Here is a 13,212-nt window from a genome sequence, read left to right as displayed (position 1 = left end):
CTATCTTCCTCTTTTAATGGTCAATGTGCATACACATGATGTGTCTATCCGTATAAACCGCCAGCCAATCTTCTTTTTGCTATCCATGGTGAGCGCTCGCACGTAGGACTGGGTTGTCCTGCATTGGGAGTTATAATGCCTCTTGTCTATTCCACGGCAGCCCTCCTTTGTGTACCCCATAGGGTTACATTTGGTCTCATAAAAGTATTGCTTCAGTTGGCCATTGGGGACAGGGACCTTTTCCAGGACGGTAACTGTCTGCCCAGACATGTCTATTGCTGTCTTTTTGTCCACAGCTGTCACCCACTGGCTAATACTATCACACACACTCAGCTCTCCACGCCGCGATGGGTCAGAATGCCGCCGCACCCTCATGGACATGTTAGCGGCGTCCAGGTAGTTTTTGTATTCCTCCAGGAGAAAAAGCAGCGGTGGCTCTAAAGGCACTTGGTTGCTGATCATCACCCGCGATGCATACAGGTCGACATCCTTGGTCTCCGTGGTGACCACAGAAGAAGGACCCCCTCCTCCCTGGCCCTTGTCAGCCCCAGCCCCCTGCTGAGCTGCTTCTCCTTCCACCTCCAAGAGCTCCTCAATCACCTGCTCAAACGTGTCTGTGAGCGAGGGCAGTCCCCCATGCTGGCCCGGCCCACCCCCGCTCTGTGGAGTCCCATGGACCCGGCCGGCCGTCACTGCAGCACCCAAGTAGCCTTCTGTTCGGTGGCCCCGCATACCCAGGGCGTCTCTCATGGGAGCAGCTCTCATGCAACTGAAGTATGAAATAACCATAGTAAGGAACAGGATGGTCATCACTCTTCTAACCTGGTGGAACTAGAGAGAGAGAGAAAGAGAGAGCAAGAGAGAGAGAGAGAGATGAGAGGAGAGAGAGGATGAAATGTTAGTGCAACTCTTATGTATATACTGTTATGTAGCTATATTATGTATTATATAATATATCAACAGTTTTCTTCCATACATTGAGTTATCAGAGTTCTGTGCTTATACAATGTACTGTACATAATACACTCATTATTACAGTATTCCATAATATCTCAAGGTTGGATCACAATCTAATTGTTTTCCTTTCAGTCATTACTAAGCACCATTAGATGATGCATGCCTACCATCTCCCCCATTACTACCAGAGTATCACATTTCTCCTCCAGCTGCAAAGAAAGCCATCAGTCTGACACCACCATGAGTGCCCACTACTATTTGGCCAACTTGCAAATAACAGTTTAAATAATCACCATACATGATTGGATATTTTTTTAACATAACAACCCAGACCTAGTTGAATTAATTGTGCATGTAACCAATTGTGCTGTTCTTGTGAATTCTGTATTTTCTGTCTCCTCATACAACGTTACAATATTTCCCACAAAGGACCCAGAAGCAACATTAAGGGCTGCTGACACCAGCGTTTTCAACTGAGGCCAAGTTTTTTCAGACTGGAAGTGGAGTGGCTAGGCATCATGCTTTAAATGCCAAAGCATTAGATTGCTAATGATCTCCTAATGGTCCATCCTACTATGAAGTGCAACCCAATATCGCATCATTTTCTCTTCAACAACGACAAACAACAACCCCCATTTTTTAAACAATTATGTTAAATTGATAAGGCAACTACAGTATGTCTTCATCATAATCATCATCATCACCATTATCATCATCATTATCTTTCTCATATTTTGATGTTGTCATCCCTGGTATTTTCGATTGGCAGACATGTATCATAAATGCTATGCGGCCTGAATACTTTTTTTCAGTGTAGCTATTGAACTGGCAAGTTATATCATGTTTCCAATCCAATGTCATGTATTGTAGCCTAACCAGTGTCATGTGTTATCCTGACTTCACACCACATTTCCCACAGGGTTAATAGAGACTTGTTGATCGATTGATTGGTTGAATTCATGAGTGTTTCTGACATGGTTCTGATAAGTGACTGTTTAGTTTGTGTGATTTTGTAAAAGGCAACCAATCTTTGTTGTAATATTACCATCAATATGCTAAACTTGATAGGGTAAAATTGGGAACAGGATTTATGAAGGGACATAGAGATGTTTAAATAGATGAATGCTGAGAGAGAGCAGTAGTGCTAGCAGAGACTGAGAAAGAGTCAGTAAAGTACTGGTTAGAAATGTGAAGAGAGGTAATGTTCTTGGATCCTGACACACTCACATACCAGTTCTATCAGATGCATACTCTGTACAGCTGCTCACATCAATTTGGTAAACAGACATTGCAAGGAAAAGAACGCCACAAGGGCCCAACAGAGCCAAAATATACCAGTATACACACACACCCTAATCCTCATCCTTTACCCATAGCTCACAATAGCATCTCTTACCTTTATGCCCTATGAGTCACAGCAATTCAACATATCCACGGACATCCCAGACCCAGAGTTAAACATATGAAAACAACCACAATATAAAAAACCTAGCTCTTGCTCTCCAGAGGGGGGCATTTAAAAATAGCCACGGCAGGGCTTTGACTGCACTCTGCATGCCGTCCTCCTTGTGTCCCGACCTGATGCAGGAATACGCTCCAAGCAGATCCGCTCCCCAACCAGGCAGTGTGGCGGACGGAAGGACCTTAGCAGAAGGGAGGGGCATACCCCACCTAAAAAGCATTTGTTTCATTCTTAATTGGTGTCTGGGGCCGCGGCTGCGATTAGCCAACGCCACGGTGACTGCCATAGAGATATTGCATCTATAAATAGGCGTGCTGGGAGTCTCACAGTCTCGATTCAGAATATCACATCCTTCTCCTTAATGAGCCGCTGAGTCCCCAAGCTCAGTGACGCGTTTCTCCAGAGCGTGAGTGTGTGTTAGAGGGAAGGGAGGGGATGGAGGAGGAGAGGAAAGGAGGGCTTGGTTTGTATGTGTTTGGAGGGGGATGGGGGCATCTTTCCTCTTACCGACAAAACAACCTTGGAGACAAAACGCAGCCAAGCAAACATAGATGAGCAGGAAATCATTCCGACATTTTCTCAATATTGTAATTAGAAAATAATAATTCATAAGAGGTAATCCTTTATCATCCGATAAAGTGTTCCTGTGACCTGTAAAATCCCATCATCAGGCTGCCCCATTGTCATTGGCTAAAGATGGTAACAGCTGTTGTTCAATGATCAAGGAAAACAAATACATGGACTGAAATCCCATCACACTGCTTATAGATACATGAACTGATTTCCTCATCAATGTCACAACCCAAACATACATTTCCTCCCAGGTTGGGGAAACCTGGGGTTGGGGGTCCATCTTCATGTAGAAGATGCTGCAGCAGAGGTAGTAGTCCTTCTTTCCTGACAGATCACTGGGGCTAAATTGAAGTAACAGGGGGTGGGGAGTCAGTGCAGGCATCATTTCGCAGCATAACAACCACAGATGACGTCTCTCCCAGGCCTCCATAGGGGAGAGGATAGAGGGGAGGTGTGTTGGGGGCAGTGCCACTCATCAGTGTGCAATTGCCTGCCAGTCCTCTGGGCCTCCTCACACCGGGAACAACAAATAATTTTATTTCTAACTCGGCTATTTCCTGTTTCCATCAGGAAAATCAATATGGCTTATGCTCTCAATCAACATCCTGTTAAAATGCAATCTAGCCGATGAATCACTTTATTGCTGTGGGACTGGCTCAGAATAACAGTACTCTCTGAGACCTATCTAATTCAAACCAAAGTAAAAGTGATTCTCACCATGGCTGGTATGTTCTCATTTAATATATTAGATTTGAGAATATCTTCAGCTCTGAATTGGATTTTACGCTCCAATTTTTTATCTCCAGGTAATCAGTGCACTGATATTTAATTCTCATGTACTGTATATGTACAGTATGGGTGTGGGAGAGAGAACAAGCAAACTTCCACACTCTATCCAGCCATAACATATATTCCGTAATATCAAGATTTGCATGAATAAAATCAGTCCTTTACAGTTGCATTTGGTGCATTCAGAATGTTCATAGATAATAGTTGACGGATTTCCACATAGTGGCAGGGCTTTGCGATAACACATTCAGATGAGCACCTGTTCAATTGTTGTGAGAGAGGCAGGCAAGGCTGGACGGTTGGGTTTAGAGACAGTTAGGTGCCTTGCAGTGTTTGCTCTTCGTGCCAGGTGGGGATTATAATGAAAAATCCCCCTTTGACAGATGCTGGAGTGGATTCGCAAACACAATGGTGTTTCAAACCCATGTACAAAACTCAGCACATGACAACATATTACTTCATATTTCACTTACACTTAACTTACACAGTCATGAATGTAGGCAACATTTCTGTGGCAAAACATACAAACTTTCATTTTCAAAGAGACAATTTCTCAAGATTCTTGTCTTAACACGCCTCTCTTTTCCAGGGCAAAGTTAACAAATGTTTTCACTTTCAAAACACACTGTCAAGTAAGTCACTACGAGGGGGAAAAACCCTTTGTCCAGATGATCCAAGATCCCTGTACATCAGCTTGTGCTATGGCTACACCAATGAACATGTTTTCCTATCCAGTCCATTCAAATATGACCTTTGGATGTGCTCCAAATAAACCTACCTAAAAGAGAATGCTTCATTTATATGAACTATATATTTTGGAAACATACTAGAGGACTCAGTCACAATATACAAATATAACGCCATTATCCTTTCTTTCAGTAATAGCTAACAGATGCAACCAAGAAACCACGTGGAAGCCTGTTTTGAGAGATCTGACACTTGCAAATAGCATCTTGAAATGGATAAGTATCATTTACTGTAGCTATTCCTCCAGGCAAACTCTGACATAAAATACATGTAATGACCACTTAAAACAAGACATGTTAAGACTGTTGGAATATGTTCCAGTAGATCATGAAGGCCCTAATTGCATATTTTCCATTGACAGATACTGTGGGTGTTGTCCTCCACCACTTCCTCCGGAAACATCCAGTGAGTGTCATTAATGTGGCAGTTTACAAAAGACAGGTCCAATTAAACAATAAGGCACAAGGGGGTGTGGTATATGGCCAATATACCACGGCTAAGGGATGTTCTTATGAACGACGCATCACGGAGTGCCTGGACACAGCCCTTAGCTGTGGTATATTGGCCATATACCACAAACCCCCGAGGTGCCTTATTGCTATTATAAACTGGTTACCAACGTAATTAGAGCAGTAAAAATACATGTTTTGTCACTCATACCTGTGGTATACGGTTTGATAAACTACGTCTGTCAGACAATCAGCATTCAGGGCTCGAACTACCCAGTTTATAATAGCCTATATATAACAATATCCTAATATTCAAAGGTTACCCACTTCATACTTAAGCCACTTCCTGATAAACGTAGTACTCTAATAAGTGCAACATTTTCTGTATGTCTAGCCGCAAGTTGCACTTACTACTAATTAGTGGTGCAACATGTTAGCCTGTCAACATGACTGCTGACCAGGTCACACAGGTAACATGATAACTGCTTCAAAACCACAGCCTAACAATATTTTATTATGTGTAAATTGGCAAAAAATTTGTTAAAATCACAAGTTGCCAATTACTAGCCTGTAATACCAGTGTAGGCCATCTTAATTAATAAACAAACATAAGGTCTACATTACATGTCAATGAATCTATTGGCACTGTCAGACAGTGTCCCCACATAGGTCGACAAGCCCAGTACTCTGTGCTCTCTTTGGGATTTTTACAACCCTTAAATAGCTCTTATAAACCCTTAGGATAATCACATTTAGCAAAGTGATGAAAGACATGTCTTGAAGATAATGACTTTCATCAACAGTGCTCAAGTTAGCTTATTAGCCTACTGCACATATTTAAAGAAATCAGTAGTATCTTAAAACGATGTTGATTCCAAGTTGATTGCAAGTGGTCTATTCGAACAATAATAAGATAAAGGGTCAACAGCAGCACATTAGACCTAGACTTAGGCCTACTTTAAAACGGGTGTCAAGCAGTTTCCATATATTTGCGCTAGATGGCGCATTAGACCACGAAATGTTCTTAAGACACAGATCCTCTCTCTGTCTCTCGAACACACACACAGGCCTAAACATACACACACACACACACACACACACACACACACACACACACACACACACACACTTTAAGGCGATAACAAAGTCAGATAGGAAAACATGAACACTTGTAGACTGAAAAAGCAATAGGTTACTAAACAAAAAAGAAAATCGGGTTAACCATATGGCATTAATGCATATTTAGTTGTTTTCCAAGTCTGTGCCAAATTGGAGCCTACTTTCAGTGCTATTTGATGCAATGTCCCGAGACAAACTAGCCTACACTACAAAACAGCAATAATCTCAGACAGAATGCAATAAAAGAAATCTCTACACCAAACATTAACTAGGTTTACTTGGTAAACGTCAGTATCGCGGCGCCCTTGGGTTGTTCTCGAGCTAGAGCGCATAAAATGTCATGATTGTGGTATTTTCCGCGCGCTCCTTGATAATTGCCCGACTGCTCCATGTAGGGATTCGTTTTATAATCCCGTATATTCATCCTTGCCTTGTGAGGTTATCCGGATTAAGAGAGAGCTAGACCAACACTGCAGGGTATAGCTGAGCATAGGTCTCAAGTTTCCTATAAACTCTTAATGAGTACATCAAACTTTTTTTTTCTTCATTTGCTTACAAACCTGTCTGGTTTTTGAGAAAATAAAGTCAATTTACAGATAGTCAAAACATGTGTTATCTGAATTACGATGCTATATTATTTATTTAACATTTAGATGCATTGCATTCACGGATGATGGGTTAAAAGAAATAGGCTACAATAGGCCTACAGCCTATGTGGGTAGGCAATGTAGCCTACTCGCCTATTTCTTACAGTGGCAATAGCCAACACGGCTAAATCTACAACCCTTCACATTAATTAATCAGCTAAACACATCAGAAAACTAATTGATTACCTCCACTGACCCCTTTCTTGGTCCCTATTAGAAATTCAATCAGCATAATAACGCCGTTTTTTTAAATTAATGAACAAGAGGATAGAGTTACCCGTATCCTCTCTCAAACTGCGACGGAGTCCGTGCGCCTGCATGATCCCCAACTTGATTACAATACTTTTAAAACATCTCCCCACTCACAAAACGAGCGAGCATCGACACAGCAGAGCGAAAGTGATCAAACAAGTTTAGAAAAACATACCTTTTACTGCCCAGTCGTAAAGGAGACCATTCAACAGGACAGTGTCATCTGGGATGTTTTGGACAACCCACCGTGTAATTACTTAAGCTATATTTTCCCTGTACTGTCCGACAGCTTCAGGATATCTCTTCAGCTTTGGAGCAAATAGATTAAATTATTGATGGTGGAAATTGCATGGTTGAGGTAATGGACTCCCATGGCTGCGCGGCTCCTTTGGAGATCGCTTAAAACCGAAGGGGTTGCATGTTATATGCTGCGCCGCGACGGCACTACGCGATGAGAGACCTCTTGAGCTTGAAATGACGCCTGTATCCCTTGCAACTACAGTAACTTACTACATTATGACGTTGCAACATGTGACTCGCCGCTGGCTGACTGGTTGCTTGCCACCAAACACGGTTACCAGAGCCCTAAAGTAGGCCTAGCTCTCATCATGTTTTTTATACGCCTTTGGTCGACAGATGGGAGTGGGATAACGAAGGGATTGGCCGTGGATCTTTCTTCCGTGTTTCACTGACATTAGATGTGATATTTTTGTAGCTGTACTGTACATAAAAAAAGAATAACGCATTCAATTCTGTGCCATGTGGCTACATTGCGTGTCATGATAAGATGTGATTAGATCTAAGGCTTATAGCCTATATGTATATGTATACTACTTTAGAACTCATGAATATAAGAAAACCAATACACTACCCAAAAATAGAGATTCGTATTCCATGCGTTTTACCAGAAATATGGAATTTCTTTAGAAGCACTGTTACTTTAATTGTGAAATTGGACAGAATCACACATTCACTGCTACATAATTATTTAATTAATTTGTTTTAACGAAGTGTATGGGATTGATTACGTCTACAGAAGACTTACGACTAGCAGTGGATAAATTGAATTATCCTTATATAATGTGGAGACAATTATCCCTATACAGACCAGGAGAAGTGTTCTAAATGTAAAAGCTAAGCTGCCTAGCTAGACCTCGTTTTCCAAAGCCTTTGAAATGATTCATCGTCAGATCGATAGGTAGGCTATGCCATGTATGTTATACCAACAAAAACTATGGGTTACAAGTAGATATAACCATCTCAGGGAATGTCCAAAGTTAAGACAAAGAAGCATTTGAATAGGCTAGCTCTCGAAACTGTTGTAACTTAAATTGAAGAAGCAGCATATTCAATCAAAAAATTGATATTTGGCAGACGCTTTTATCCAAAGCGACATACAGTCATGCGTGCACATATAACTTGTCTGTGGGAATTCCTTGTTGTGTTATTATACCAGCGCACAAATATTCATCAACATGGACAGCCCCGCGAACAGCGCGAGAAAAAAAAAAACAGCACCATTGACAGTGCTGCGGTCAGCGCGCCCACGAACTAAATATTCAGCACCATGGACAGCGCCTCTATCAACGCGCCGTATACTAAACATTCAGAACCGTGGACAGCACCGCGATTTGCGCGAAGTGAAGGACTGATCGCTGATTGAGAAACAGAGTCACTGAACAGCGCCGCTTCCAGGCAGCCTATATAATGAGAAGATTCAATGTCCTAGTTGTTGGGATCTATGCAGGCGGAAAGCCTACTGGTAGACACTTTTTGCCATGATACCAATTGTCTCCATTCCCTTTTCCCCTAACATAGAATTGTAAACTCATAACACATAACTTAATCACATGAAAGCAAAAGTCTTATCATTAAATGCAAGGCTTCACAATATTAAAGGTATACATTCAAGACAATGCACACACTTTATTCTGAATATCCCAGCAGTGTTCAATAAGGCTTGATGACTGAAAGTCAATAAACTTGGAAAAGGAAAAAAAAATGTCTCACTTAAATTAATAAAGCTTTTGGCTTAAGCATGCAGTGAGTGTTCTTTAGAGAAGTCAAGTGATGAAGAGAAGAGGTTGTGGGTTCAACCTCAGTCAACAGCTCATTATCCTTGTGGCTTGGACCTCCTCCAATGAAATATTTATTGTGATGTGTTTGCTATATGGCCAACATGATTCTTCTCTGTACAAGTTAATGAGGTGGAGGGTTCTTACTTGGCATATAGTAGTATGGGAGTGAATGCTCACACCTGCTCTGTGATTCACTCCACCTCCAACACACCCGGGGACATGCCAAGATGAATATAGCCCTCCCTGAAGGATCACAGTAGGCGAGGGCAAACTCTGGATGACAAAGAGTTGCATCAGCAATCACTGAGCGACATGACTCCAAAAAAAAAAGCTTGCACAGGGGCTGTTCCAACAAGGTAATTCATAAATAAATCACTTGGCATCTCATTAGAAGAACAACAACATGGTCTCGCTCATATCTGCAAATACAGCACAATGCAAGGTGGCGTTCTAAGCAGTGGAACATTCCGGAGACTTGTTACCTAAGAGAGTTTGTTTGAGGAGATTATTTAGCATTTTGTGTAGAACTTTAAAATGAAGTTTAGCGTGTCTGAAATAAAGTGCATCGCAACTGAATTGAAAATGCATAGATGGGTCACGCTCAAGCAAAGTCAGAAAGAGCTAGCCAATACCAAGCACCATGCTGTGCTATGCTATGCAATGCTATCCTATGCTATCCTACGCTATACTATACGTGTCAGTGCTAATGATCTTGCACCTACAGTACAGTATGTGTCTGATGAAGGTCACATTGGGTGCCTGATCAGAACTTACTGCCCCTAAACTCAGACTCAGAAACACTCACTCATGCTAACATAAGACCATTATGTTGTGTTGAGCAGTGAACCAAACTGGTTTTCAGCATGCCACTTTCAGAATAAAAGTTGATTTCAGACAATCACCAATCCTTTTTCAGAAAGTAGACATCATTCTTGAAGTTGAGTGTGGGACATCTCCCACAAGGGTTATCTTTCTCAAAAGAGTTCTCGAGAGTGATGGGCGCTTTACCATGAATGGTGTGGCAAGCCAACATTACCTTGTTTCCCGTCTTTCATAACACTACAATCCTTGGACAGAAGTGGCATATTCCTGCTTTCTTTTCCCCATTGAACAATTTTCTACTTGGAAAAGGGCAGCATGATGAATTTGATTTTTTATATAAATACATAAAGTTAGGCTACTTGAAAGCTACTATGAGGTGGTTTGAGCATGCAATTTAGAGCATGGTGATGGAGCCCTGTTCACTCCCATAGTTTCTCTTAGGGGTTGGTGTCAGTAGGCAGAAATCTGAAGCATGGAATATACACACTCTCCAGCTTTTACACAATTTTCAATGTAAGCAAACATTGAACTTCATTTTGTAATTTGGGTGAATTAAACCTTTAAAAACTAAAACAGACATCAACTTTTAAACAGATGGTTCTGAAGTCCCTAAACAAATAATTCAGAAATATTGAATAACCTTTTGAAGTTCAAGTGTGGTTCACACAACATGATAGTCTCCACTTAGCGATCATAAGAAGCACACATTGTGGCACCTTATACCTTCTCTTCACTGACCAGATGCCCAAAACAACACTGATGACACTACACACAGGCATACATCTTTTCACACCTTCTCTTGCCAACTGTGACATAATTCTGACAAATCAGCAATGCCAAGAGCCACACTGTGACATTAACATTCAATTAAGACACCTTCAGAAGATACCTCTTGGAAGTAATCAGACGATAGAACAACAAGGCTCTGTGGCAGCATCAAAATAGGCATCATAAGCATATCTGCTGAGTATTTGCAACTCCATATCAAAATGCACACTTCAGGGTACAATTAACCCTTTCTCTGTCTCCCATGAAACATAATGAATGTCCGGCTATAGTGTTAAGAACGAGTGGTAAGTTTGAACTCTAGTCTGTCTATGTATATACTGCCCAAACTCTCTCTCTCTCTCTCTCTCTCTCTCTCTCTCTCTCTCTCTCTCTCTCTCTCTCTCTCTCTCTCTCTCTCTCTCTCTCTCTCTCTCTCTCTCTCTCTCTCTCTCTCTCTCTGTCTCTCTCTCTCTAACACACACACACACACAACACAAACAAAACAAATACGTCTGTGGGGATCTAAGCGGAGCTCTTATTTGAGCACAACACCTAAGTATTTCAATAGGTAAGGTAAATGAGTCACTCCCCTCTGTCCATAACACAGGCATCCAACTTGATGTCAATATCAAAAGTGTGTGGAAAGCCAACCAGGGGTAGAGCTCAGCACCCCATTCCATATTCAAACACTCATGGCAGGTATCATGAGTCCAACTTTACCCCATAAGACATCTCAAAGTTATGCTGAACACAGATATTTAATTAGGCTACTGTACAGACACATATGCACAATATGCATACACAACAAATTATTTTACAATTACATCTATTTTTCTGAGCACATTCAGTACAATGCCCTCTCCTTTACTCAATTACATGTAAGAACGGAATTTAGTTGATTGTAAACATGACAATTCCCTTATGCCTCTTTTCTGTTTTCTGATCAGACGCAATTCATCGGACCTCATTGTTCCACACACAGACACACAGACACACAGACACACAGACACACAGACACACACAAACACACACACACCGAATTGTCCTGCAGTGGCGTCATGCCAGCAGCCAGTCAGACTCTTGTCTCGTTGGTTACAATTACCGGACAAGCAGCACAGCAAGGTATTGGTTTGGGAAACAACAACCTCGTCACATTGTGTTGGATCAGCTATTGTAATCGTATATTCCCCATTTTTAAATGAACCAAGACGTGTCTCGGCGTCGTTGAATAGATAAATAGCAGGATTCAAACGTTTCAACCCGCCATAACTCATTATGATGACATGTAACTAGATGGATGGAGGTGCTGATGATGAAGATGATGACGCCGCCGCCGATTATAATCCGATTCTTCAAATATTATTATCATTAGCCTATTAATTTTATGATAATCATTAGCCTTTTGTTCGTTTTGTTTTTTACTGTTACGGAAATGTTAAACTATCCCCTATCAAAATACGCACGAAAAGGATGGAAAACAGATTGTTTTGGTAAAAACGTTGTGTTGAGACTCAGAGTTCCAACTGGAGTGTTATTAACTGTTAGCCTACTTCAGATACTACCATGTAAAATAATAAAATACTTCCGAGAGCTATAGGCTATAACTATAGCTAGACATGTTCACCTTCTAAAGTTCATGAAAGGTTGACTCGGAAAACGAAACACCTTTTTTATGAACGCAAACTAGAAATATCTCTCATCGTCCCTGTGAGTCATCTATAAAGAATGAAACACGCATATTCTGTCAAATATGATGCCACAATAGCATTTAATGTTATTTGGAATGAAACCTACCATCCTCAGATTTGTTATTGACGCCCACCCCAACTCTGCAGCGCTAAGAGTGCGGAGAGGGGGGCCGTTTGAGGGAGATTCTCAGTAAGATAACACAACCCCATTTATGGACTGATCCGATGACGTACATTGCAGAAAGTTCTATAAAAAACCTTCATACATACAAAGTGTGTCGTGCCACCCCACAGACCCCCCCTTCCCCGCCTCCGCTCCTCCCTCCCTCCGCACGCCTACACATAAACCTACGTCTCTCGCTACGACTTTCCTGAAGAAAATATGTTATTCCTGAGAAAAGTATTAAAAGAAAAACCTGACCAAATTAAGAAATATAATAGATAACCTCAAAATCTAATAAATAACAATATACATGTTGCTTTGCATGCAGCCAATTTGTCATATTGTCGCAGGTCTACTCATTCATAAACCCACTGCAACAAATAAAACGAAAACGTTTTAGGCGATAGATTCGTTAAGCATAGCCCTAGTAATCATCATCTTATTATAAGGACTATTATATTATCATTTTTATTCATAATATTAACATGATTCCTCTTGTTCTTATTATTACAGCTGATATATGTTACAACTCACAGCGTCATCATAACTAACGGGTCTCCTGCTTTCCTATAGGCAATAGCTTAATAAGTATAGTCATTTCGTTAAATTATTAAGTAAATTATTTAATTAAATAATGAGTCACGCATGGACTATGTTTTAAAGAGCCTTATGTGGTTCTCTAAAGTAAGCTAAAATTT

The 13,212-nt window shown here is 41.1% G+C and overlaps 1 protein-coding gene across 1 annotated transcript; it reads right to left on the bottom strand.

The window, feature by feature from the left end:
• Nucleotides 1-12,499, bottom strand: LOC311111734 (neurotrophic factor BDNF precursor form-like; the record flags this gene model as incomplete). The annotated part of the gene is made up of 2 exons (XM_084154545.1): nt 12,458-12,499; nt 1-831 (listed from the first exon to the last, which is right to left on the bottom strand). The coding sequence occupies exons 1-2, from the start codon at nt 12,458-12,460 to the stop codon at nt 1-3; spliced, it is 834 nt and encodes a 277-aa protein (XP_084010671.1). The 5' UTR covers nt 12,461-12,499.
• Nucleotides 12,500-13,212: the final 713 nt, after the last annotated feature.

The sequence above is a fragment of the Coregonus lavaretus genome (assembly GCF_964263955.1).
Source record: "Coregonus lavaretus genome assembly, chromosome: 37".
Classification (NCBI taxonomy): domain Eukaryota; kingdom Metazoa; phylum Chordata; class Actinopteri; order Salmoniformes; family Salmonidae; genus Coregonus; species Coregonus lavaretus.
The sequence above is the reverse complement of the archived record's forward strand: the minus strand, read 5'-3'. Positions and strand labels throughout refer to the sequence as shown.